General features: G+C 48.0%; 1 protein-coding gene across 1 annotated transcript in view; it reads right to left on the bottom strand.

Moving 5' to 3' along the window:
* LOXHD1 (lipoxygenase homology PLAT domains 1) overlaps nucleotides 1-27,857 on the bottom strand; it is a 218,633-nt gene that overhangs the window by 74,788 nt on the left and 115,988 nt on the right. The window contains exons 19-28 of the mRNA XM_082353369.1: nucleotides 25,534-26,002; nucleotides 24,940-25,094; nucleotides 22,598-22,731; nucleotides 12,864-13,030; nucleotides 12,008-12,112; nucleotides 8,113-8,241; nucleotides 6,811-6,975; nucleotides 5,577-5,758; nucleotides 1,249-1,365; nucleotides 361-523 (exon numbers count right to left, since the gene is read on the bottom strand). Coding sequence (XP_082209495.1) covers nucleotides 361-523; nucleotides 1,249-1,365; nucleotides 5,577-5,758; nucleotides 6,811-6,975; nucleotides 8,113-8,241; nucleotides 12,008-12,112; nucleotides 12,864-13,030; nucleotides 22,598-22,731; nucleotides 24,940-25,094; nucleotides 25,534-26,002 — 1,786 coding nt within the window. The remainder of the gene's footprint in view (nucleotides 1-360; nucleotides 524-1,248; nucleotides 1,366-5,576; nucleotides 5,759-6,810; nucleotides 6,976-8,112; nucleotides 8,242-12,007; nucleotides 12,113-12,863; nucleotides 13,031-22,597; nucleotides 22,732-24,939; nucleotides 25,095-25,533; nucleotides 26,003-27,857) is intronic.

Genomic DNA, 27,857 nt, shown 5'->3' with positions numbered 1-27,857 from the left:
AGCCCTGCAGATTAGTAGCCAAATTAACTAAGCAAGGGAGAGAACAAGGACCAGCAGAGTCCAGGCACAGGAGAGCACGTATTTGGATGTATGATCACACTGTCAGACAGTGTGTCAGGATTTGAGCACAAACCTCAGAGTGAGATAGCTGAGTACCTTTGAAGAATAGCCCTGCCATTTATTAGCTGAGTGAACTTCGGCAGGTTATGTAACCTCTGTGAGCCTCAGTTGCCCTCTCTATGGAGTGAAGATAATTATAGACTCTACCTCCTGGGGGCAAAGGCTCCGCCCAGCACAGGGCAGGTGCCCTACAAGGGAGGGCTCTGCTGACAGTGATGAGGGCGATCACACCACACTTACTGTCCAGCGGCTCTTCCACTTCCTTGTAGACTTGCCTTAAAGACCCATCTTTCATGTATTTCTCAGTGAAGATATCATAAGGGACCAGTTCTCGAATGGTCTTCTTGTCGTCCTCTGAGGTGGCAAGCCATCGATCACAAGGGAAGGTCAAGGTCTCTGTGCCCTGGGGTGAGGAGGAAGGAGGAAACTGAGCCCCTAATGTGGAAACTGCCAACTTCAGTCATTCATGTCAACACTCATGGGGACCAACCAAGGACAAGGGTGATGGAGCCCCACTAATAATACAAAAGCCACAGAGGAGCCCCCCCCGGCCTGCCCCAATTCCAGCAGATCCAGTCTTACTTAAAGCACTTTCCACACCATGTCAGGGGTAGGCTCTTGAAGGTGGAGTTCCCTGAGCCACTTAAAAATAGATATCTGAACCCCATCCCAGAGACTCAGACTCAGCAGGCAAGGGGAGGAAGCTCTGTTTTTTTTAAACTGCTCCCAGCTCCCAGCTCATACCACAGCCATGACTGACAGCTGCTTCCTAGGTTTAGAATTTCGTGGTTTTGGAATGTTTTACAAGTTGGTTAGGTGGGTTTCTTTCTCTGAGTTGACCTTGAGTTGCAGGAAGGGCACACTTGGTCACTCACTGGTAGTATGGCTTTGGGGGTGAGGAGCAGAGACATGGTTGCCCAGACCCTCCTTCTTGACCCATAAACCAGGTTCTAAAAGATTCTGCCTTGGACCTGAGTTAGTTCCTGCACTTGGAGTGAACTGGCTGAAATTTCCTTAGATGATTTTATCTCAACTTAAAAAGGCTACAGTTTCTTGTAAAGAATCTGTCTTTAATCTCTTCTGAAAAGGGACAAAAGAAACAGCAGGACAGATCAGTCAGAAACTCACATCTTTATCTGGGAGGAGCCTGCGGATGTCCACGTGGGAGCAGTGCCAACCAGGATTCATGCCCGTATTATCATGGCCAATCCGAATTTTTTCAATGATTTCTCCCACGTCTTCTAACTTTGGAAAGGAGAAAATGTACCAGATGTTGGCTGAAAGGTCCTGGAAAGTACAACTTCAGCAAAACCCTGCCTCCCCAGGGCATCCACCCTTGAGTCCCTTTGAACTTCCTGGGGTCACTTTTTCCCAGTATGTCCCTCCTGTCCAGATAAGCCAGCCCCCGCCCTCCCCTACATATGCCGTGCTCATACGTCCCTTCCTCCCCCCAAGCTTAACATCAGCCTAGACTTAGAACTCAGTTCAATCAAGGTCTGGGAGGCTGCCCCCCCTTTTCATGGTGGAGCCCAGCCCCTTGTCTTCTATTACTTATTGTTCTAGCAGTGGCTTAAGAACTGACTGGGGGGTATCAGAAGGTGAGTTCTAGTTCTGCCCATGCCCTCTCTTGCCACCCTTACCTTCTTCTTGGCCCCCAAGAGCCCCCTTCATCTCCAGCCACTCCTCTTCTATATCCCTCAAATTCCAGTCCCTCAACCTCTACATTCTCTCATCACAGGGCCTTTGCACATGCTCTCCCTGCCCCTACCCTTTTCTCTTCTTTACCTAAGCCAGTGTTTGTTCAACCTCATCATTCAGGTCTCAGCTCAAGGATCACTTCTTCAGGGAACCCCCTTGACCACCTTAAGAAAGTCAAATCTCTTCATGATAGGGTCTGACAGCACCCTATAACCACCCACCACGGCAGTTCTCAGTTAGAAGTTTGCATTTACCTGTGTGATAAAGAAGGTGTGATACCTTCTTCTCTACAACTGAAAGCCACAGGGGCAGGCATCACATCTGTTTTGCTCATCACTGCATCCCCAAAGCCCAGAACCTAGGTTCTCAATAACTATTGGCTGGAAGGATGAAAGAATGAGTGTTTCCTCATTTGAAAAATGGGTGTGACAAAGTCATCTGGGTTCTCTCACATGCAGTGCTGAACCTTAACCACCAAGGTATGAACGTCCCCTTGAATGAAAAAGCTGATTACGTGCGTGTCACAGTGAGTCCCTGAAATTCAGGAGCTGTGATCTCTCGTCTCTCCTGCCTGGAGCCTGTGGGCATAAGGTGCAAGGGAGGAACTCAGCCAGGAGTGACTGATCCCCAGTTTCTTCCCTTGGAGCCCTTTAAGGAAGCAGGGAGGCGGCCAGACACAAGGCAAGGCAGCCACTCAGCTGGCACCTGCCTCCCCGGCTCTCTCTCTGCCAGGCTGCCCTCCATCATCCCACCAGGTCCCACTCCAGGGCCTCTCCCAGTTCTCATGTGTCATATTCTCTTCTGAAATGGTGCTGTATGTATCAGTTCACACCCTGCCTCATCCCTATGGGGAATCTAGGCAATCACAGCTGGGTATAAACAAGGGAGTCGGGGTAAAGGGAAAAGAGGGTAGGGAAAAACAGTAATACCCAGGTGCCCTGGCTCATGGTTGGTTCATGGAATTCTTGCCTTTTGCTTTGACAGTTGGGGGTTAAAGAGGGTGTGCAGACTTGAGTTTCCTGGCAGCAACTGTGCAAAGCTACCTGCCTGGCCTGCTGCATCAAGGTCTCAGTGCTACAAGGAGACGGCTCCAGGATGGATGAGAGCTCCCGATGAGTGAATGGCATCTGAATGAGTGATTGAGTCATTCATCAAATGCAAAGCCTCTATAACCCTAGACAGATGTGACCTGGGAATGAACTAGAACAGCTCCCACCACTGCATACCCTCCGCACACACCCACCCACAGTCAGCAGCCATGGGGAGGCCCATCCGCACTGCTTGAGAAACCTCCCCCTATTCCCACCCCACCTCCATCCTTCTCAGTTGCAGCCCTACGAGCTGTGTGATCTAGACAAGGCACTTGACCTTCCAGGCCTCAACTGCCTCATTTGTCAAATAGGAAGATTGCTCAGCTGAAGGCAGAGGCATGGGCAGAGCAACCCTTCGAGGTCACTCTTACATCTAACATCGCAGACGTGCTTCTTTTTGTCAGTGATTCTCTCCTTCCAGGTGACCAATATGGCGCCACATTGCTGGAGACGCCCTGAGTTAACAAGATGCTATAACTGTCATTGCTTCTGCTGCCCTGCAGCGCCGCTCCAACTCCCCGCTGGCCAGCTCACCCATGCTTCATCAGAGAAGTGGTGTCCCCCACGAGTCCCCGGGCTTTCTGAATCATTAAACAGAGGCCAGTGATTTCACAGGGCCTTATCCTTTCACAACAGGAGAAACAGGAAGCTACGGGTGAGATCATGGCTCACAGAATCTGCACTCAAGGACACTGAGCTGCCAGGCAGCTGGCAAATGGAATAATTTGCCAGCCTAACTCTTGGAATGGTGATGAGGATTAAATGAGTTGACAAACACCAAGTGCTGAGAACAAGGTTGGCACATGGGAAGTGCTCAGTAAATATTAGCTATTGTCGTTTTTTTCCCAGCCGATCCGTGTGTCTGAGGACGAGGCCACAGAGAGAGGATGGGGCTTGCTCATGAGTTAGAGGCTGAGCAGAACCAGAACCCAGGGTCATGGGCTCGCAATCCAGTGCTCCACCTCTTATCTGAAGATCAACTGGAAAAGAGAAATTGAGAGACAGGGACACAGAGCGATCTCATTTGTTTCTAAGCTCTCATACACCCAGCTCCCAGATAGATTTGAAATGAAAAAAGAAATAAGATAGCAACAAATTTCTGGCAAATTATAGCCACCCATTAGGCAGACTTCATTGATAAAACTCCCCGGAAGCCATGCTGAGGTGTAATCACAGCTCGGGCCCCTGACAGCATCAGGCTTAGATGACGTACACGCCATGACATCTTGGATGGGTGAGGTGTTGCTCTGTGTGCATAGATGAATCACCCTTGAATTTTCCTTGTTAAAAAACTCCACCAAGGTGGCAAACTTCCCACAAGTGCTGACTGCTCCCAGAGAAGGTGGGGAGGGGAAAGGGAGTCCCTTGGGGCAGACACAGCCCAAGGAAGAAGGAAGGGGCTCTGGACTTTGTTTCCCACCAGAAAATAAGGGGCACATCTCCAAAGGTCCCCACTACCTGGAGAGCCCAGGCTCCCATCTCTCGTCCTTCAGAGTCATCCCCTTTAAGTCCTTCTCCATCTCGTCCTCTACCCAAGTCACATAACTCTCCTCCTATCCCCTCCGGCCAAACCTCAAACCACTTGCTGTGTTCACTTCCACCTCTGGCCATATTGTTCCCCTTGCTAGGAATGCCTTCCCTCCTTGTTGCCGCTTATGTCCACTTTCCGGTCCAGCTCAAAACCACCACTTCCAGGGAGCCCTGTCCCGTCTCTGAACACCTGTAGCACGCTCAGCCAGCCCACTGTTTGCCCTCATCACCATGGACTAGTCTACTACAGCGGCTAAGAGCACATATTCTGAGCCAGTCCTCCTGGCTTTGAATCCTGCTTCCACTATGCCTTGGTTGTGTGATTTCATGTAAGCTACTAAACTCTCTGTGCCTCAGTTTCCCCATATTTAAGCAGGGATAATTAAAGCGCAGAGTTGCTATGAGGGTTAAGTGAGCTAATATGGGTAAAGCCCTATGACAGTGCCTTCTTACCCCCAGGATCAGTTACTATGATGACCGCCAGACTCTCTCATTAGCCTCATGTGAGATCTGGAGTTCCCCAGCTGGACTGCAAGCCCCTTGCAGGCATAGTCTGGGTTCTCTTCTTCCCTTGTCTCTCCCACCCCACCTGGCACGCAGTGGAGTGCACAGGGAGGCACGGGACTGAGTGCAGAGAATACCAAGGTGTGGATGTGGTGACATACGTCCACAGTAAGCGTCGAACAACTCTCAGGCCAGAGTTGAGGGGGAACCGAGGAATATACGGATGCTCTTTTGTATATGAGAGGATTGGCCATAGCTTAGCAGATGAACGGGAGACAATTATATGACGAGAAAGTCTGGAAGCCGGCTCTCTCCACGGGTCTCTGTTGTTGGTAGCACTGGAGATGGCCCCAATGGAACTGGAATTGTGCTTCTAGCTCCCTAAGCCCTATCCACTCATGATCACCTTTGATTCAGACGCTGGTCCTGGAAGGGCAGGTTCACTGTCCTCCTGGTTACTCAGATGTACTGAGGCTCAGAGAGGTTGGATGAACTGCCTGTCTCCCTCACTCACGGCAGTGCATCAGAGGGAAGGCACATGTCAGACTCTGGACAAAGGGCTCCTTCTCCTTGTCTTCTGGCCCATCCCGCCCCCAGTTCTGGCTCCCCCGGCAGCCTGCTAGACCCAGGTACCTCCATTATGAAGCGGGAGGCGGACTTCCTCTCAAAGAACAGCTTCTGCTCCCTCTTGTTGGTGCATAGGTACTTCTGCTGCGTGCACACGGCATCGCAGCCATAGATGATGATGAAGATGTTGGCGTCTGTCCCAGCGGCAAAGACATCACTGGTGTAGAGTGTGATCTCATAAGGGACAACTAAGGGTGGGGGACAGAGGGCAAAGTCAGAGGGGAGGTGAAAACAGGACACAGGCAGGTCAAGTTCTTCACCAGCACCACCACCCCAGATGGTCCCTTCACTGGGAGCTGCTACCCAGGGACCTGAAACTTCACATGGTTGCCTAGCAACCACAGGGTGAGGGGAGGTGTTTTGTCATGCCTAGTGCCCACAGAAAGCTCCTGTCACCTCAGACCAGGGTCTCCGTGCCTTTCCCATCACAGAGCTAGTACAACAGACTGGCTGAAAGCTCAGGCTCTAGCCTGACTATCTGTGTGACCTGGATGAGTCACCTACAAGCCTTGGTTTCCTCATTTGTAAAGTGTCCTCAGTGGGGTCCTTGGCTCTAGACACTCTATACACAGGAGCATTATGTTTCAGGGGACAACAGCCAATTAGATCAGCCAGTCTACAGTGGTGAGAGTCCTTTCTCTTCTCTTCCCACCCCTTGCTACTCATCCACTGGCTCCAACTGGCCTGCTCCCCAACCCCTCTGCACAGATTTTCTGATGATGATAGAGGAAGGGAAGTGTCAAAACTTCACCTAGTTGTTCCACTTCCTCCTTTCCTTTAGCTGGTAAAGGAATTACATTTACCTTCTTTTAAAGTTCTTTTTCCCCCCAATCAGGATAAAATCTTATAGTGGTGATTTCTTTGGTGTGTTAATGACTGGAGTGAGGATTGGCTAAGGGGTTGATAATGATCCTTCACTGTTAGACCTTTATCTTTTCTTCCTTTTGGGTCTTACAACTATTCTACATTATTATCTCTATTTTGTAGACAAGAGAACTGAACTCCAGAGAAGTCAGGTTCTCTGCCTGTTGTCACCAGCTAGTTTGGGGTACAGTGTGGAATACATCCCATATTTCCTTTCCCTGGGTCCAGGGCTCTGTCCACAGCCAGCACAGGGCCCGGGGAATTTCCAAGGTGCGCCTGGCCAAGGGTCAACACTGGATGACGGACTGGGACTGAGTTGGGGTGGTGAGCGATGGGGTGCAGGAGGAGGCCCAGCCTTGCTGTGCAAGGTTCCTACATGGTGTATACAGCCTTGTCTGAAGGTCCGCGTGGAAGAGGTCCCTGACGATGGCACCATCGTCTTCATTCTTGGCCAACCAGCGGCCACAGGGGAATGTCATGCACCTTCCAAGGGATGGGGCGTCCACCTCTACCCAGTCTACAAACCAGCCTGGAGCCTTGCCTGGAGGGAAGGAGACACAGAACTCATCAAGGACCTCTACACAGATGGTTTCCTGGGAACAACTTCAGGGACTCCAAACATCCTTCCCTACTCGATGGCTGGTGCTTATAGCTCCACCGTGAACATGCCATCCCTTTTGCTTACAGCGTTACTGAACTGATTCCTCTGCACCCAGCTGAAGCTGGATCACACTCCAGGCTGCTGTCAGTGAAATTAGCAAGAGCAAAGGAGCATGGGGAGGAGATGACAGGAGGCAGAGAGTCTGAGGGGAGGGAAGCAGGGACACTGTCCAAGGTGGAAGGTGCTCCAAAGAGGGAGCCCAGAGATGCCAGAGAGAGCCTGTGTTAACGAGGACTCCATAGTTTCACCCAGTGACGGGGCGAAACGCTGGGGTCCCTGGCCTCAGTTTGTGATGCATGAAGGCAAGGGAAACTAGTGAAGGGTTGATGCTCCTCCCTGGGAAAATGAGTGCTCAAGGTTAAAGAAAGAAATGGAAGCCAGGCAGAGACCCTGTCCCTCAGTCCCAGAGGGAAGGAGGAAGGCCTCCTTCCTCAGGCTTAGAAGATATGGTTTTGAAGACCAAGAAAATGAGTCTGCTTTACTGAGAGAGAACAAACTTGGGCACAGCTTTTGTCTGGCTGCAGTGTCAGCGGGTTCTGGGAATAACTGGCTCCATCAGTGGTCTTCAAAGTGGAGCCCCCAGACCAGCAGCCTCAGCATTACCGGTGAGAAACATAAACTCTCGGGTCCCACCCCAGACCTACTCCAACCAAAGGCTGTGGGTGGGGCCCAGAAATCTGTGTTTTAACAAGCCCCCCGCGTGGCTCTGATACACATTCAAATTTGAGAGCCGCTGATCAGGGATTCTCAAATCTGGCTGCCCACTGAAATTTCTGAGAGTGCGGTTTTGGGGAAAGCTTTAAAAGCCACCAGCGTCCTGGCCCTTCCCTGATCAATTAGACCAGAATCTCTGCATGCAGCCAGGACTCCACCAGACTGAATGGACTGAGGAAGCTGTGTCATTATGGAAGGCAGATGACATCCAAGTCTACCTCAGATTCTTGCCTAGACACCCACGGGGACCTGCCCATGGTCCTCACGTTCTTAGCCAGGGAAAGAGGGAAGGAAGGCAGAGACCTGTGTTGTCATGGCCGATCCTGACTTTCCACAGATCTCCCAGGTCCAGGGTCTCCACTGTGAAGATTTCGATGCTGTCCCTCTCAAACTTGTCACTGTTTGTCTTGGAGGATTTCAGGAGGGTCATTCCTGCCAACCAAATGACCCCAACATGACTGGCTGGGCCTGAGACCTTCCAACCTAGTCTGACCACCTTTTTTTGTCTCTCTTCATAATGACCAAATTTCTGAACTTTCATCAAATTTAGACTGTACAATTACCATCCTCTAGGCGTCTTTGGCATTGTGTGTGTGTGTGTGTGTATGTATGTCCTTTTATTAAGCTTTACAATAATCTTTTGACATATATATTTTTATTTCCAGTTTGCATCTAAAGAAAAGGAGACACACCCAGAAATTAAGTGCCTTATCCAAGGTCATCCAGGAGGAAGGGGTGGGGCCCTAAGTCAATGTGTGCCCTCCTTTCACAATCCCCACGTTTCTCCATGGTGGGGAGGGAACCAGTGACAGAGTCACCCTCCCATGCTCCCTGGGGAAACAGGGCCTCCCCTGCAGGGATGGGGCATGTGGGAATTCTCTGGAGACTCTTCTCTGGATGACAGAAGGAGGGTTGGCTTCAAATGCCCCTGACCAGCCATCTCACATACATTATCTGTCCTGGGAACTCTGGCTGCGTGTCAGTCTGAAATTTAAGGTGGTTTCAGGATCATCACCATCTCCTCCTGCCTCAGCTTTCAAGTCTCCTTAACCCTGTAAGTCCCACCTCATGTAGGAAGTCTTCTGATAATCTAGACTCATCGCAGACTGGTTTCAGCGCACAAAGAGTCAGACAGACCTTGGTTAGATGCCCGGTTTTGCCACTTAGCATATGGGTAGCCTTGGAAAAATTACTTAATTCTCTGAAACTGGTTTCCTCGAATGTCAAAAGGGATGGTCTTCCCCATAGAGTTGTTGTGAGTATTTAATAAGATGATGACTTGCGTCTTCAAGAATGTGCCTAACACATAGCAATCCCTTGGCAAATAAAAGCAGTTGTTAGGGCCCCTCAGTTTCATTGACCATGGCTCAGTAACTATTGCAAGGACATACATTTATAAGTTTTGGCCTGATTCATTCATTATATCTGCATTATCTAACTTAGTAAATAATAATAATAAAATATGTTTTATTGAGTGTCATTTTGTCTCAAATATTTTACATGTTCAATTTCATTAATACACAACTCTATGAGGTATGTACTAGTATAATCTCCATTTTACAAATGGGGGAAACTAAAGCACAGAGAGATTAAGGAACTTGCCTAAGGTCACACAGCTAATAAGTGGTAGAGCAGAAGTTTAAACCAATCAGTCAAGCTTGAGTCCACGCTCTATATCACCACAGTGCTGAATTAGAATATGAGCACCCCAAAATCAGGGATTAAGCTCCTTCATTCTTCAGCAATTCTTGGCATAGAGCTCTGGACCCACAGGGTTTTGAGCAAATATGTGATGATTACATATTTGAGGGACTGGTTCCTCTCTGAACTCAGACAGAATGGCTGGACACGTGGTCCAAGTGGATGGCTGACTCCAGCACTATATGCCACCTTCTCTGATTGCCTTGACAGAGGCTCCAGAATGACCCCGAGACTCCTTGAGCATCTCATATGGAGAGTACCACGGAACCCATTGGCTGAATCTCACTGGAGGTTGGGAAGAGCCACTGGTTCCCAGGTTGTTATTGAGGTAGAGAGAGTTAGGGCTACCTCTGCCTTTAGAACAGAAGCTGGCAAAAGACATAGAGAAGAGATCACTCGCTGTTTGGACTGAGGAGCCCCTTTGCTACAGTTTTGAAAGGCAAACATAGTGACACCTCAAGGAACGGCACAGGAAATGGTAAAAACTTTCAGAAAGGCCTGGACAAAGAATTGGGCACCATTACTTGGGGAGAGGATACCGAAGGGAAGATGGTTCACATGGCTTCCAAACACTTGTAGGGTGGTAGAGGCAGCAGTGAGGACCAAGAGAGGGCAGGGGGCTCTCTGCCCCCAGAGTGCAGTAGGCCTGACTTAGTAAGATTTAGGAAGAGTTTTAAAAGAACTGGCATTCACAACCCAGGCAGACAAGTCATCTCACAGGGAGATTTTTAAGAAAAAAGGAATTGCCTTTCTCTGTTGGGGATAGTTGCATGAAATCTTTCAAGAGTCAGAGGCATGCAAGAATACACAATGGGGAAAGGATAGCCTCTCCAATAAATGGTGGCAATGGATGTCTACATGTAAAATACTTAATTTGGACCCTTATCTCATACCGTACATAAAAATCAACTCAAAATGAATTACAGATTTAAACAGAAGGACTGAAACTGTAAAACTCCTAGAACAAAGCATAAAAGAAACACTTTATGACATTGGTCTTGGCAATGATTTCATGAATATGACACCAAAAGCACAGCAACAAAAAATGAAATTAACAAGAGGGACTACATTAAACTAAAAAGTTTCTGCACAGCAAAGAAAACAACAGAGTGAAAAGGCAACATACAGAATGGGAGAACATATTTGCAAACTATATATCTATAAGGGGTTAATCACCAAAATATATAAAGTAATCTTACAACTCAATAACAAAAAGACTAAGAACCCAATTAAAAATGGGCTAAGGACTTAAATAGACATTTCTCCGGAGAAGCCATAAAAATGGCCAACAGTATAAGAAAAAACGCTCATTGTCACTAACCATGAAGGAAATGCAAATCAAAACCACAATGAGATATCTCACACCTGTCAGGATGGTCACTATCAAAAAAACAAAAGGGGACTTCCCTGGTGGTCCAGTGGTTAAGAATCTGCCTTTCAATGCAGGGGATGTGGGTTCAATCTCTGGTCGGGAACTAAGATCCCACATGCCACGGGGCAAGTAAGTCTGCGTGCCACAACTACAAAGCCCATGTGCCACAACTAGAGAGAAGCCCTTGCGCTGCAACAAAGAGCCCGGGCACTGCAATGAAAGATCCCATGTGCTGCAAGTAAGACCTGATGCAGCCAAAAATAAATAAATTTAAAAGAAACCAAACAAACCAAAAGACAACGAGTGTTGGTGAGGATGTAGAGAAATTGGAACCCCTGCATGCAGTTGGTGGGAATGAAAAATGATGCAGTTGCTATGGATAATAGTATGAAAGTTCCTAAAAAAGTTAAAAAGAGAACTACCATATGAACCCACAATCCCAATTCTGGGTATATATCCAAAAGAATTGAAATCAGATCCTTGAAAAGTATTAGCGCTCATGTGTTCATTGCAGCACTATTCACAATAGGTAAGAATGGAAAAAATCCTAAATGTCCGTTGACAGATGAACGGATAAAGAAAATATGGTATATACATACAGTGGAATATTATACAGCCTTGTAAAAGGAGATTCTCCAATATGCAACAATGTGGATGGTTCTTGAGGATATTATGCTAAGTGAAATTAGCCAGACACAAAAGGATGAATACAGCATGACTCCATTTAAATGAGGTATCAAAATCAAATTCATAAAATCAAAGACAGAAATGGTAGTTATCAGGAGCTGGGGATAGGAGGAAATGTGGGTTTAAGAATCAACAGGCATAAAGTTTCAGTTTAGTAAGTTTAATAAGCTCTAGAGATCTGCTGTACACCACATACCTATGGTCAATGACCATGTATCGTACATTTAAAATTTGGTAAGAAAATAGATTGCATGTTAAGTATTCTTCATAAAATAAAATAAAATAATAAAGAGAATTTTAAAATATGGTTTCTTAAAAGAAAAGAGAGAGAGAAAGAGGGAGAGGCATGTCCAGTATTTCCTTGGAAAATTGCACTGAATCTCTTAGTCTCCCTGGAGAGGAACGTGGGTGAACCTCGGCCCTGCGTTGCTCTCTTACCAGTGTCATCTTGAGTGCCAAAAAGCGTGATGAAGACATTGGCATCGGTGCCCGCATTCTTCTTGTCCCCGGTCTTTATGGTCACTGAGAATGTGGTAGATTTATCTGCCAGGAGAAGAGTGTGGAGAATTGAGTGGTAGATTGCACCTCCCATGAAGGGAGGAGGAAGAAAACGTACTGAGCATGTTTCTCTGCTCGTGTTGGCTGTTTTTATGAATCACTTTACTTGTAGCATGTGTTCTTCTGCAGTTGCCTTTAGTCTGGAAACTTCCTGAAGGCAGAGATGAGGTCCCGCCACCTCATGTCCAGCTCACACAGGAAACCCTCAATCAGTAAAGTTGTAGGATGCTTGGGGAAGACTTGGGGTGACTGTGGGGTTCAGAGGCTCATCAGCCAGGAGCCCTGGTCTGGCTCCTTCAGGTTGGGAAGTTTTAGGGATGCATGTTTCAAGGAAGGGAGCACAAGCATCATAGAACTCTTGAAAGTTCATTCTTTCCCTTGAAAAAAATATTCATATTGAGTCTATAATGTGCCTGGAGGGGAGGACACAAGACTAAGTCAGAGTCAGCTATAACTATTCTATTCCATTCCATTCGATTCCATTCCTTCCATTCCATTCTATTCCTGACAATAACTCCATGCTAGGCCATGTACTTTATACCCAGCCGTATGCTAGACATGTGAGAATACGCCCCCTTCACCTCCCCATTCTTGCCATAGAGGAATGAGAGAACAGATAGATTCCTAGGGAAGGAAGTGCCCAGAGCCCACAGGGGAAGGGAAGATGGAGACCTAGTTGGGGAGAGACAGAGGAAAGGGGTGCTGGAGGGGAGAAATCAGCTCTAGGTTAGGAAACCTTTCTGCTCCAGGGCCAGGTGGTCGAGGGGGTTGTTGTCATCTCCCCCACCCTCCTCATCCTCGCTTGGTGGCAGCACATAGGACTCATCCACTGGTAACAGCTCCCTGGACAGCTGGCCATCATCCTCCTCCACTGCCAGCCAGCGCTGGCATGGAAAGTAGTACCTGTGGGGACAGGGGGTGAGGAGAATTGGGGAATGTCTCTTTGGAAAGGTCTCATGAAACAGTAGTCATGGGCTGAGGAACGAGAGGACATCATGGGGCCCAAATGGTCCCCTGTCTTCCCCCACACCCCCAGCATTGCCCTCCCATCCTACCTAGCCTGGGATTCACCCCATTAGTCACTTGCCTGGAGTAGACAACAAACATGGGATGTGGTTTCCATACAACCCCACTGAAAATGGCTGGGTAACAGTGCCTGGAGCACAGCAGACCCTCAATCAGGGTCCTATTGGAGGAATCTAGAGGAAAAGGGGCTTCTGGGGACTGTTCCAGCCTTTTCTAGAATCAACCTGTTAGCCAGAGCCACTTTGGCAGAGAATGTTGTACACATAGGAGGGGCTTCATACCCAAGGGCTGAATTAGTGGATTTTAATGGAATGACCCATTTATGCTTCTGGAAAGTGCAAAGAGTATGGCTAAGGAGCTGGCACAGCAGACAGCGGGCGCCACCCAGGGAAGGGAGGTCCAAGGTAGACTCCTCAGTGGAGAGGCTGAACCCAGAGCAAGGAAGGCGCCTGGATGGAAGTGAAAGAAGGATGTGGGCCGAGAGAGGCAGCAGAGCGCGGGAACTGAGGACTCACCTCTAGAGCCAGACTGGGGTTGAATCCTGGCTCTGCCGCCTACAGTCATGTGAGCTTGAACAAGTTTCTTTACCTCTTTGTGCAAAGGTTGCCAGATTTAGCCAATAAAATCACAGGACTCCCAGTTAAATTGGAATTTTAGATAAGCAAGTAATAATGTTTCAATGTAAGTATGTCCTATCTAGTATTGGGGACATACCTATACTAAAACACTATCCATTGCTTATCTGACATTCAAATTTAATTGGCCATTCTGCATTTTATCAGGCAACCCTCTGTAGAATGAGGATGATCATGCCTATTTCATAGGTGGTTGTGAGAATTTCATGACTTAAACATTTTTAAGTGCTTAAAAAAAAAATGCCTGGCTCTCAGTATGCTCTTGGTTAGGAATTTGCTAAAACTATTGCGAAGATGATGATGGTGATTCTTCTTACACTTCCTTTCTTCCTCTTCAGTTCATGCCTGGGATCTCTGGAGATTGTGGGCTGGACAGTTCCCATTGGGCCCCTGAGCTTCCAGAACAACTCAGAGGGTTTGGGGATGCAGCCCATCTCTACAGCCCCATCTGCACCCCTTCTCCACCACTGTCCAGGTGCATAAGATGCATTCAGGGTCTGGTCAAAGTCTGGAGAGGTGGGAGCAGTGCAGGCCAAGGGTCTCATCCCTGTCTGAGCCCCACATCCTCCTACAGTCCTTACTGCTTGCCAACGTCAGCACGGTAGAAGGGCAGCACCAGAGGACGCCACCTCAGCCCAGGGGCTCAGATGGGGCACAGAAGGGCAACTGTGTATCGAGGGATGTGGATTTTAAGGATGGGAGGAGCTCAACCTTGGGAGATATAAACTAAATTGCTACGAAATTAGTGTTTAAGTGAAAAATGTATATCGTTCCACTTCTCTGCCTTTCAAATGTATGAGTGGGAAAGTTAAACTTTTACTAATTTATGAATAATAGGCTTTAGTTCTAAATTATGGCCGATTAAGGGAGAGAGAAAGAAATAAAGAAAAGAGTGGGGTTGGGGCCGAGGTGGAGTATGGGAAGCTGGAGGAGGACAGGGACAGAGGGAGAGAGACGCATAAAGAGCGAGCTGGGGGAGACTGATGCTGGGAGAGAAAAACGTCAGTAAGAGGGGAAGGCACAAGCCCTCCCACACCCGTGAAGAGCGCACGCGCGGGGAATCAGAGCCTGGCTTCTTGGCACCACCCCCGTGGTCCCTGAGATACCTGCACCATGAAGTTAAAGGCCCTTAGCACGCCCATGGCTGCAGCCTCCGCAGGCAGGAGAACCAGAGCGGGAGCCAGGATGGGCCTGAGCGCTGGGCGTTTAGCCTCTATCCCCACAGCAACAACAAGCACCCACAGGAGGTCCAGTGGAGGACTGGGCCTACTGGCCCCCTCCCCTTCCTCCCACAGGAATAAATCCTGCTCAAGCAGGTCTGCGGAGGGGAGTAGGTAGGGATTTTTCAGGAGCAAAGGGGAAGAGAGGCATGCAGGTGTTCTGGCCAGGTATGCCCACCACTCCACTTAAGCAAGGGCAATGGAAGGAAGAGCCAGGGGCTGGGTCAGCAGGAGGTTTAAACTGAGCATTGGAACAAAGCTCGGGGCCACTAAAAGTACGAGTTTCACTTGAAAGTTAAACTGGAATGAGCGGATTGCAAAACTGAACGCTGTAAAATGTATACAATGTGTGGCCTTTCCCATTTTGTGCATAAAGGCTGGAGCACATCAAGTATGTCAACTGGTGGTACTGGAAGAGCGGCGTAGCAACAGAGTGGGTCTGGAATTCCAGAGCTCCGGGTTTGTGCCCCTGCCTTTCCCCTTACACTCGGTGTGGCTGCTGGGCCCCGAGTTTCATCACCAAGAAGGCCTCTGCGGGGTGTGAGCAGAGGAGGGACGTGGCCTGAGGGCTGTAGACACTAGGAGGGCCTGGGTGAAGCAGAGGGACCAGCCAGGAGGCTCTGACCAGGGGGTGCTGAAGATGGGGAGAGGGGGTCTGGCTGAGCTTTTCTGACAGAGTGGCGATGGATTGGGGGTGGGGCATAAGCGGCAAAGAGGAGGCAGGGTGGAGTCAGTTTGCATGGAGACATGTGACTGGGTCCAGGGGCAGCTGAGGAATGAGGACACTGTTCATTTACCCTTCTGGCTGCAAAGGCCTTATTCCTGAGCTAATAAAGGTCATGGGAGGTCATCAGGAGCTGGGGATAGGAGGAAATGGCGGTTTAAAATCAACAGGCATAAAGTTTCAGTTTAGTAAGTTTAATAAGCTCTAGAGATCTGCTGTACACCACATACCTATAGTCAATGACCATGTATCGTACATTTAAAATTTTTTTTCCCCGACAGGCCCTGTCGGGGAAGACGGTGTCTCTCCGAGAGAGAGAGCAGATTCGCTGCTCTAATTTTGCTTCCTCTGAACGGCCATGATTTTGTTTTTAATTTGAATTGTATTCTATTTATTTATTTTTTATATAGCAGGTTCTTATTAGTTATCTATTTTATACATATTAGTATATATATGTCAGTCCCAATCTCCCAATTCATCCCACCACAACCACCACCCCACCCCACCCCAGCCCCGCTTTCCCCCCTTGGTGTCCAGATGTTTGTTCTCTACATCTGTGTCTCTATTTCTGCCTTGCAAACTGGTTCATCTGTACCATTTTTCTAGATTCCATATATGTGTTAATATATGATATTTGTTTTTCTCTTTCTGACTTACTTCACTCTCTATGACAATCTCTAGGTCCATCCACATCTCTACAAATGACCCAATTTTGTTCCTTTTTATGGCTGAGTAACATTCCATTGTATATATGTACCACAACTTCTTTATCCATTCCTCTGTCGATGGGCATTTAGGTTGCTTCCATGACCTGGCTATTGTAAATAGTGCTGCAGTGAACATTGTGGTGCATGTGTCTTTTTGAATTATGGTATTCTCTGGGTATATGCCCAGTAGTGGGATTGCTGGGTCATACGGTAATTCTAATTTTAGTTTTTTAAGGAACCTCCATACTGTTCTCCATAGTGGCTGTATCAATTTACATTCCCACCAACAGTGCAGGAGGGTTCCCTTTTCTCCACACCCTCTCCAGCATTGGTTGTTTGTAGATTTTCTGATGATGCCCATTCTAACTGGTGTGAGGTGATACCCCATTGTAGTTTTGATTTGCATTTCTCTAATAATTAGTGATGTTGAGCAGCTTTTCATGTGCCTCTTGGCCATCTATATGTCCTTTTTGGAGAAATGTTTATTTAGGTCTTCTGCCCATTTTTTGATTGGGTTGTTTAGTTTTTTTTAATATTGAGCTGCATGAGCTGTTTATATATTTTGGACATTAATCCTTTGTTTGTTGATTCATTTGCAAATATTTTCTCCCATTCTGAGGGTTGTCTTTTCGTCTTGTTTATAGTTTCCTTTGCTATGCAAAAGCTTTTAAGTTTCATTAGGTCCCATTTGTTTATTTTGTTTTTATATCCATTACTCTAGGAGGTGGGTCAAAAAAGATCTTGCTGTTATTTATGTCAAGGAGTGTTCTTCCTATGTTTTCCTCTAAGAGTTTTACAGTGTCCAGTCTTACATTTAGGTATTTAATCCATTTTGAGTTTATTTTTGTGTATGGTGTTAGGGCATTTTCTAATTTCATTCTTTTACATGTAGCTGTCCAGTTTTGCCAGCACCACTTATTTTTTTTTTTAATTTATATTTATTTATTTATTTATTTTTGGCTGTGTTGGGTCTTTGTTGCTGCGTGCGGTTTTTCTCTAGTTGTGGGGAGTGGGGGCTACTCTTCGTTGCGGTGCATGGGTTTCTCATGGCAGTGGCTTCTCTTGTTGCAGAGCACGGGCTCTAGGCACGTGGGCTTCAGTTAGTTGTGCCACACGGGCTCAGTAGTTGTGGCTCACGGGCTCTAGAGAGCAGGCTCAGTAGTTGTGGTGAACGGGCTTAGTTGCCCTGCGGGATCTTCCCGGACCAGGGCTTGAACCTGTGTCCCCTGCATTGGCAGGAGGATTCTTAACCACTGTACCACCAGGGAAGTCCCCAGCACCACTTATTGAAGAGACTATCTTTTCTCCATTGTATATCCTTGCCTCCTTTGTCATAGATTAGTTGACCATAGGTGTGTGGGTTTATCTCTGGGCTTTCTATCCTGTTCCATTGATCTATACTTCTGTTTTTGTTTCAGTACCATATTGTCTTGATTACTGTAGCTTTGTAGTATAGTCTGAAGTCAGGGAATCTGATTCCTCCAGCTCTGTTTTTTTCCCTTAAGATTGCTTTGGCTGTTCGGGGTCTTTTGTGTCTCCATACAAATTTTAGGATTTTTTTGTTCCAGTTTTGTTCTGTCTGGATGATCTGTCCATTGGTGTAGGTGAGGTGTTAAAGTCCCCCACTATTATTGTGTTACTGTCGATTTCCTCTTGTATAGCTGTTAGCATTTGCCTTTTGTATTGAGGTGCTCCTATGTTGGGTGCATATATATTTATAATTGTTATATCTTCTTCTTGGATTGATCCCTTGATCATTACTTAGTGTCCTTCATTGTCTCTTGTAACATTCTTTATCTTAAAGTCTATTTTATCTGATATGAGTATTGCTACTCCAGCTTCCTTTTGATTTCCATTTGCGTGGAATATATCTTTTTCCATCCCCTCACTTTCAGTCTGTATGTGTCGCTAGGTCTGAAGTGGGTCTCTTGTAGACAGCATATATGTGGGTCCTGTTTTTGTATCCATTCAGCGAGCCTGTGTCTTTTGGTTGGAGCATTTAATCCAATCACATTTAAGGTAATTATCAATATGTATGTTCCTATGACCATTTTCTTAATTGTTTTGGGTTTGTTTTTGTAGGTCCTTTTCTTCTCTTGTGTTCCCCACGTAGAGAAGTTCTTTTAGCATTTGCTGTAGAGCTGGTTTGGCGGTGCTGAATTCTCTTAACTTGTGCTTGTCTGTAAAGCTTTTGATTTCTCTGTCGAACCTGAATGAGATCCTTGCCAGGTAGAGTAGGCTTGGTTGTAGGTTCTTCCCTTTCATCACTTTAAATATATCATGCCACTTCCTTCTGGCTTGTAGAGTTTCTGCTGAGAAATCAGCTCTTAAACTTATGGGAGTTCCCTTGTATGTTATTTGTCATTTTTCCCTTGTTGCTTTTAATAATTTTTCTTTGTCTTTAATTTTTGTCAATTTGATTACTATGTGTCTCGGCATGTTTCTCCTTGGGTTTATCCTGCCTGGGACTCTCTGCGCTTCCTGGACTTTGGTGGCTATTTCCTTTCCCATGGTAGAGAAGTTTTCGAGTATAATCTCTTCAAATATTTTCTCGGGTCCTTTCTCTCTCTCTTCTCATTCTGGGACCACTGTAATGTGAATGTTGGTGTATTTAATGTTGTCCCAGAGGTCTCTTAGGCTGTCTTCATTTCTTTTCATTCTTTTTTCTTTATTCTGTTCCATGGCAGTGATTTCCACCATTTTGTCTTCTGGGTCACTTATCCGTTCCTCTGCCTCAGGTATTCTGCTATTGATTCCTTCTAGTGTATTTTTCATTTCAGTTATTGTATTGTTCATCTCTGTTTGTTTGTTCTTTAATTCTTCTAGGCTTTTATTAAACATTTCTTGCATCTTCTTGCTCTTTGCCTTCATTCTTTTTCCGAGGTCCTGGATCATCTTCACTCTCATTATTCTGAGTTCTTTTTCTGGAAGGTTGCCTATCTCCACTTCACTTAGTTGTTTTTCTGGTGTTTTATCTTGTTCCTTCATCTGATACACAGTCCTCTGCCTTTTCATTTTGTCTGTCTTTCTGTGAATGTGGTTTTTGTTCCACAGGCTGCAGGACTGTAGTTCTTCTTGCTTCTGCTGTCTGCCCTCTGGTGGATGAGGCAATCTAAGAGGCTTGTGCAAGCTTCCTGTTGGGAGGGACTGGTGGTGGGTAGAGCTGGGTGTTGTTCTGGTGGGCAGAGTTCAGTAACACTTTAATACGCTTGTCTGCTGGTGGGTGGGGCTGAATTCCCTCCCTGTTGGTTGTTTGGCTTGAGGTGACCCAGCACTGGATCCTACAGGCTCTTTGGTGGGGCTAATGGTGGACTACGGAAAGGCTCACACCAAGGAGTACTTCCCAGAACTTCTGCTGCCAGTGTCCTTATTCTCATGGTGAGCCACAGCTTCCCCCCTCCTCTGCAGGAGAACCTCCAATACAAGCAGGTAGGTCTGGTTCAGTGTCCTATGGGGTCACTGCTCCTTCCCCCTGGGTCCTGGTGCACACACTACTTTGTGTGTGCCCTCCAAGAGTGGAGTCTCTGTTTCCCCCAGTCCCGTCAAAGTCCTGCAATCAAATCCTGCTAGGCTTCAAAGCCTGATTCTCTGGGAATTTCTCCTCCCATTGCCAGACCCCAAGGTTGGGAAGCCTGATGTGGGGCTTAGAACCTTCACTCCAGTTGATGGACTTCTGTGGTATAATTGTTCTCCAGTTCATGAGTCAACCACCCAGTGGTTATGGGATTTGATTTTATTGTGATTGCACCACTCCTACCATCTCATTGAGGCTTTTCCTCTGTCTTTGGATGTGGGGTATCTTTTTTGGTGAGTTCCAGTGTCTTCCTGTCGATGACTGTTCAGCAGTTAGTTGTGATTCTCGCAAGAGGGAGTGAGCGCACGTCCTTCTACTCCACCATCTTGAACCAGTCTCCCATGATTTTACATCTATCTCCCAGGGCAGGCTTTGCTCAGAGTTGCTCTCTCCAGTTGCAAGTGGTTGGAACTGGCTCAGCACAGAGCCCTTACTGCTGCTTCAATACCAAGGAAACAAAGAAAAGAAACTGTACAGCACCAATGAGAAAGGATGGCAAGGGAAGAGGGGGAAATGAGGGGAGCGAGGAGTGGAGGAAGGAAAAAGAGAAAGGGAGGGGAAGAGGAGAGGGGAGTAAAGGGAAGGTTCCATTCACAAGAGTGATAAAAATATGACACATGAGCATAAATGTAACAAGAACATGTAGCCTATGTGTAGCAAGTGGCAGAAAATGTGTAGAAAATGGCACTACTGAGGTACCTCAAAGAAACACTTGGATAGATGGAAATGTGTGCTCGGGGGGAGCACTTCACATTCTAAATATGCAATTCTCCACACATACATTTAACAGCAAAACAATTAAAATTCCAACAGGATATTTTTTTAAAAATCACTTAATGTTTTGATTTGAAAAGGTAAGAACAGCTAATATTCTTCAAGAATAATGAAAGAAGACAAGTACTGACAGATATTAAAATAGATTATAAAACTACAATAATTTAAAAATTGTTGGGTTGGCCTAGAAATGCCAAATCAACTGAACAGAGTTCACTGATCCTAACCAGGCTGCAAGGGGAAGCCAGAATGTTCACAGTTTGTCCCTGTCCTTACTTTTTTTGCAGCACTTTATCCTTGTCAAGCTTAAATGCCTTAGATTTTGAGAACATCTTGAGAAGTTGGGCTGGCATCTTTAAGCCCATTTATCAGAAGGGCAAATGAAAGCTCATAAAGATGGAGTGACTTCTCCAGGGTGACCTGGTGAGTTTCTGGCAGAGGACCTACCCCAGGTCAGGACCCTGGTTCCAGCCACGGGCTAGTCACACAACCCTTCTGTGCCACCATGATGACCTCATGGAAATCCATGACCTCAGGCTGTGTGTGAGCTGTGCCTCAGTGTCCCTGTCTGGAGTAATCTCTTGGGCTGGTGGGGCAGGGTGGAGGTGGGAGATTGGGTGAGCCCCATCAGCCCCTGCCCTGCAAAGAGGGGAGCAGCTCAAGAAGAGGGCATGTTTCAAGAGACACCAGGCTGCAGGCCAAGAAGCTGCTTAATTCAACAAATATTTACTTAAGTGCCTGCTATGTTCCAGGCACTGGCGGGCCCTCGGCAGCTCCACAGCCCCCTCAAGATTTTGTCTGCTTTCCTCTCTGCCTCCCTCCACTTCTCCCCACCACAGCTCCAGGCTTTTTTCCTGTCTATTGCCCTTTGGCCTCTCTTGCCCAAAAGGCAATGTGGTCTAGTGGTGGAAACACATCAGATTCACCTTTGATGGTCTGGAGATCTGGTCCTGGCTCTAGCACAAATTGACGCTGGGGCTGCGGCCTTGCCTTCCTGGGGTGTGGTTTCTTCACCCTTCCCAGCCTGGCTCCTGGGGCTAGTTGTGAATCTGAAGCAGGGGCCAGCAAACTATGGCCTGTGGGCCAAATCTGGCCCACCTGCTTATGTACATCCCACAAACTAAGCAGAGATTTTACATCTTTAAATGGTTGAAAAAAATCTAAAAACAATAATATTTTGTGAAATGTGAAAATCACTTGGAATTCAAGTTTCAGTGTCTATAAATGAAGTTTTAGTGAAACACATGCATTCACTTAGCATCATCTATGGCTGCTTTTCTGCAGCAAAGGCAAAGTCGAGCAGTTGTAACAGAGACCAAATGGCCCTGAAAACCTAAAATATTTGCTCTCTGGCCTTTACAGAATAAGTTTGCTTATTCCTAGTCTAGAACATTAAAACAATGTCCTGGAAGTCACTTTGTACCTGGAGAGACTTATGGGTTCTAAGTCTGGCCATGGAGATTGGGCCATGGCAAGGACAGAAAACCTGACTTTCTGAAATGATGGAGTCAAGAACTGGATTGGATGTCCTACCAGACTGTCACCTGATAGGGCAAGCAGCTGAGGGGCTGCTCAAGGAGAGGGAAGGGAGGGAGGCAATGCCCACCGAGCCAGCTCCATGGGCCAAACCCACATCACAGCCACCCCACCCCCACCCTCACCCATCACAGCCACCCCACTCCCACCCTCACCCATCACAGCCACCCCACCCCCACCCTCACCCATCACAGCCACCCCACCTCCACCCTTTTTTCCATGACTACTTAGTGGCAGGCATGGCCTTCCCTCCTTCCCCTCCAGTCTCACTCACGTGATCTCGTTGTTCATGTCAGTGATGTCTATTCTGTCCAGGAACCAGCCTGGTCTGTTGCCCGAGTTGTCATGGCGAATCCGAATCTTGGTAAGGGGGCCCAGGTCAATGGCGTAGATGGTGAAGGTGTCTGTCTGGGAAGGGTCAGAGAAGCACACTGGGGGGCAGCCCTCCCCACCTCGCCATCAGCTTCACCTACCCAGGACCTGGGCAGCCTGAGACCGGCTGTAAGACCCAAAGCGTCAGGAGGAAGGGGGAATGGAAAATGCAGCCAGTTGTCTGGTGTTTGGTCTACTCTATTGGTTTTTGTTTTTGTTTATTGAGTTATCATTACTATACAATATTATATTAGTGTCAGGTATACAACATAGTGGTTTGATGTTTTTATACATTATGGAATGATCACCACATAAAGACCAGTTACCATCCATCACCATACAGAGTTGTTACAACATTATTGACTATATTCCTTATGCGTACATTCCATTCCTGTGACTTACTTATTTTATAGCTGGAAGTTTGCAAATCTTAATTCCCTCCACCTATTGCACTATTGTCTTTACACTTGCCCCTGCCAGGGAGGTCTCACTTTCACTGTGTCCCGCAAGGTGGAGGGAAGAGTAGGAGGGTGACGAAGGTGACCGTAAGAGACGAGTAGAGGAGAAAACAGGTTGGCTGGGTGCTCCCACTTGTGTTATGGGGAGTGTGTGTGTGTCAGTGTGTGTATGACCTGTTGCTTGGGTGTGTGCTGAGGTCACGTGCTGTGTGTGCACATACGTGCATAAACTCCTTCAATCATAAATTTTAATTAAGTACCTACTATAAGCCAAAGTGCAAATCTAAAGTGACTGACAGAATTCGGAGTGTAAGACTTGGATTGCTCACCATTCAGATGAGAAGAGAGACTGTGTACGATACAAGTATACACATATGCACTGGAGGAAGCATATGATACCAGGACCCGATACATGAATGAGATCTTCTTGGCTATAACTTTTTAAACTATTTATATTGAAAAGCATTCCAAATCTACAGAAAATTTTCCGAAACAGTACATTGAAATTTTGTATACCCTTCACCTAGATTTTGCAACGTTTGCTTTCTCTCCCACACTCTCTTGCCCTTTCTCTATTTTTTTTCTGAATCATTTGAAAGTATATGGCAGATATCATGATCCTCCACTCAAATTCTTCAACATAGATTTTCTAAGAACAAGGACATTCTCATATAATCACAGTACAATTACCAAATTCAGGAAACTTTAAGTCAACACACTATTATCTAACATACAGTCCCTATTCAAATTTCGTCAGCTGTACCAGTTACACCCTCTATAGCAATTTTCTTCCAATTCCAGCCATCATAGTGGCTATAATTTTTAAAGGAAAGTACTGAAACACAGAAATAAATCCTGATTCTTAAGTCATGGGAAGGCAGTGTTGAAGGAAAAAGCAGGGGATATCTGAAATAAATCAAGCAACGAGCCCAGGAGTATTTTTAATGGATTTGATTTATTTCTGGTTTTCCTCTGTGTTGATAAGGGAAACTGGCTTTGGGATGGGGCAGAAATGGGAAAGGTGAGATGAGAGACAGTCTAGCCAGAGGATGGAGTAAAATCTCAAAGGACCAGAATGACAGATGTATTTTTCCATGCTTTTCCTACTATACCTAGAAGAGGGAGAGGCATGCATTTCTCTAAATGCTCAAAAACCTTCGTGGCGTCACTGCCTCAGGACGCAGGTCGGGCTTCTCAGCCTGTCCTTCAAGGCTCTCATGCCCTCACCCCTTAAATTGGTCCCGTCAAGCTTCCCAGAGGCAGCGCCCACCATGGCTTGGCATTAACCACAGCATAGTGAGAAGACCCACTGTCCTCCAACTGGCCTTCCACACTTCCACCCCCACGTCTTTGTCATGCGGTCACATCTTCAGAGAACACCTCTCACTGTCATCTTTAGACATCGACACCATAGTCATCCACCATGGCCCAGTTCACATCCCTCCTTCTCACTACGTTTCCCCTAAAGCACCATCTTACGGTCAGCACTTCCTCCTGGAACCCCTGCCCCACTCTCTCAGCACCTGTGCATCTGCTACCCATACTATCTCCAGTTAGTTGCTGTGGGCTTCCTGGCACTGACCCCCACCTGTGCCTTTCGTCCCCACCACAAAGCGCCGGTGCTTACAGAAGGGGCACTTCCATTCTACCTGGCTGGATTGAACAGAGCACACCATGCAGAGCACACAGCAGTGCTGTGCTGGGTGGAGCTGCCTCAGGAATCACCAGAGGGCTCTCTCCATCTGGGTCCCACCCATCGCCTGGGGTCAGAGAGCCCGAGCCCTACCTGCCCCTGCTCAAACTTGTTGGACTTGTCCGACTTCTTTAGGGGCCGCTCTCCCGTGTCCCCGTATTCCTCCCCGTAGATGGTCAGGAAGACATTGGCATCGGTGCCGGCCTTGGGCTCACTCCCTGTGATCACCTGGACCTCGTAGGTGTTGGCTGGGGACACAAAAGACACAGTGTTGAGGACACCTGGGCCTCAGGGTGGACCTGAGGCTCAACCCCTCTGATCCAGCCAGATGGTGGGAGTGGGAAGGACCTCCGGGTACACCCACATCTATACTAACCTAGAATTGAACCCATCCCTCCTCCCTACCCAAGACTTCCCTTTGCCATGAAGCCCGAGAGGCTGAGAGTCCTGGCAAAACTCACAGTCAGCAACCCTCCTACTGATGTCCCCCACGTTGAGTCACAGCGAGTTATACCAGGGCTCCTTTCAAGAGTCTCAGGACAAGGGCAATGCCGACCCCAGCAAAGAACTGTCCGTGGAGGCATTTCAGGAGAGCCATGGGCTCCCCACGTGAGAGGAGAGCTGGGCACCCTCCTCCTCCCTGGGCCCCGCCCCCCAGGGGACTGTCTGACACCTCCTCAGGCTTACGCTCAGGACCCTCTCGGCCTGCGGGCACCAGCTCCACGACAAGTTCATTGTCCTCCTTGCCCCGGGCCAGCCAGCGGTGAGCGTCGAACTTGTACTCCTCGATCACCTCCCGCATCCCCGGTCCGAACTCCTCCTCCTCCTCCTCCTCCTCCGTCTCCTCCTCCGACGACGACGACGAGGACTCCTCCGAAGAGGACTCTTCCTCCTCGTCCCCCTCGTCCTCCTCGTCGCTGCCCTTCTTCTTCTTTTTCTTCCTCTGCAGCTTGGCCTTCAGACGCTCCTTTTTGAGCAGCTGCCGCAACTTGTCCTTCTCCTTCTTCCTCCGCGCCTCCTCCTCGGGCGTGAGGTCCGCCTCCCGCACTGCCGGGTGCCGCAGCCACACGGTGTCCACGAACCAGCTGGGTCCGAAGCCCTCGCCCGTGTGGCCGAGCCGGATCTTGAAGACCTGGCCCACGTCCGCCGCCTCCAGCTGCTCAAAGCGCGGGGCAGTGGCTGGGGGTCGGGGGTGGCATCCTCCCCGCCCCCTGAGGACCTGGCACATCTTGTGCCAGGAGCGTGGGATAAAGAGGCTGGGACCTCTGAGCTCAAAGTTGCCACCGCTCCTCCTCTTGCGCACGCAAGCCTTGTTTCCCTTCCCGCCTCCCCCTCCCCCCAAGCGGGTGTCCTTCTAAACCCCTGTCCAGAGGATAAAGATGGTCTCCCTCCCTCTCTCTCTCTCTTTCCCCCCTTTACACACACACACACACACACACACATACACACACACACACCACGCACATCACACTCATTCCTATTTTTTTAAATTTCATATCTTCATCTTTGTTCCCTCACGCAGAATGCCTTCATTCCTTCCTCTACCTCTAAAACCTACTCGTTCTAATTCCTGAGCTTTATTATTACTTTTTTTTTTTAGTTTGTGCTTTTCTGTGTTCTCCTTCCGAACATCTTTTTTCAGCATTAATTATATATACATTTTGCAAGAAGCAAAAAAATAAGTGTTAATTTTCAAAAAATGGAAGTCTCCCCCAGGCCCCTCCCGTACACCAGCTTCTCCTCTTCCTGGGAGCTCAGAGGGGACGGGGCCCAGGGCTTGGCCCGGCCTGGATGCCCTCTTTGCCCATGTGCGCCGGTGTCTGCACATCAAGTGGGGATTCCTGAGAGCAGGGACTGTTCGTTCTTGCTTTTCTCTCCCACTGGGCCTAGCACGTGGCTGGCTCAAAGGGCAGTGTCCGTGGATTTAGCTTTGCTTCAGAGGGTCAGGTCCTCGACTTTCGATCTGCCACTCTGTTCTGAGCCTCATACTGAGGGGAGGTCTGGCCCCCGCAGAGCTCAGGGGACGGCTCACATGGAGTTCCTGCCGTTCGGGCCACTCTTAGGGCTTCCTGTGCTGACGGGCCCTTGCCTGGGTGTTTGACAATCCTCAAAGCCCAGTCCCACCAGTTCTCTGCTTGTGTGCTGGGGAAACTGAGGCCCAGGGCTGTCCTATGAGTTATTCAGTGTCCCATAATTGGAGCCCAGACCTAGATGAGAACTTGGGGCTTCTGACTCCCGGTTCATGAAGCCACAATGCAGCCAAAACCACCTTTGTGAGAGAATTATTAGCCAGAATGGAGCCCAGGGCCCCCAGGAAGAGGAATGTATTCTTCTCAGCTACATAGGGGATGGGCTCTGGATACAGTAAGTCCCTTCTTCAGCACATTCCATCTCCTCTCTAGTGCTTTCCACATCACAGCATCCTCGCAAGCCAGCTCACTTGCTGTCCCCTCTCCCCCCATCTGTCTGTCCAGCCGTGAATGCAGCCACCACCGTGTCCAGCCATGCAGTCTGTTCACATCCACAAGATGCCCTGCTCCTACATCTCCATGACTTGATTTCCCAAGTACTTTCCCTGACTTTGACTATTTTGATCTTTCCAGGGGCTGTGAAGCAGGCCAGGCAGGTATTAGGAAGTTAGGTTTGAGCTGATAAAGAAGCTGAGGCTCAGAGAGGGGAACCACTCGGGCCTCTGCATCCTCAGCAGTGTAATGAGGGGTTGGACTCCAGGAGGCCCCCTCCAGTGCTAACATTCCAGACACCTGTGACACTGGCCCAGCTCAGCCAGGACCCTCTCTGCTGGGCACTGGGTTAGGACTCTTTGCTGAGGGCCAAGCTGCTGGTGGCACACAGACACTCATAGACCAGCCAGCATGAATATACTTCATGCACACACAGGTCTGCAGACACACACATGCACACACGCACTCATGTCCCACATAAAACATTCATGTGCTGCCCCAAGGGGCACCACCCTTGCATCCTCCCTCCTCTCCTGCCAGCAACATGCT

The sequence above is a fragment of the Balaenoptera borealis genome, assembly GCF_965194805.1.
Source record: "Balaenoptera borealis genome assembly, chromosome: 14".
NCBI lineage: Eukaryota > Metazoa > Chordata > Mammalia > Artiodactyla > Balaenopteridae > Balaenoptera > Balaenoptera borealis.
Note: the sequence above shows the minus strand (reverse complement) of the source record. Positions and strands in the feature narration are given on the sequence as shown.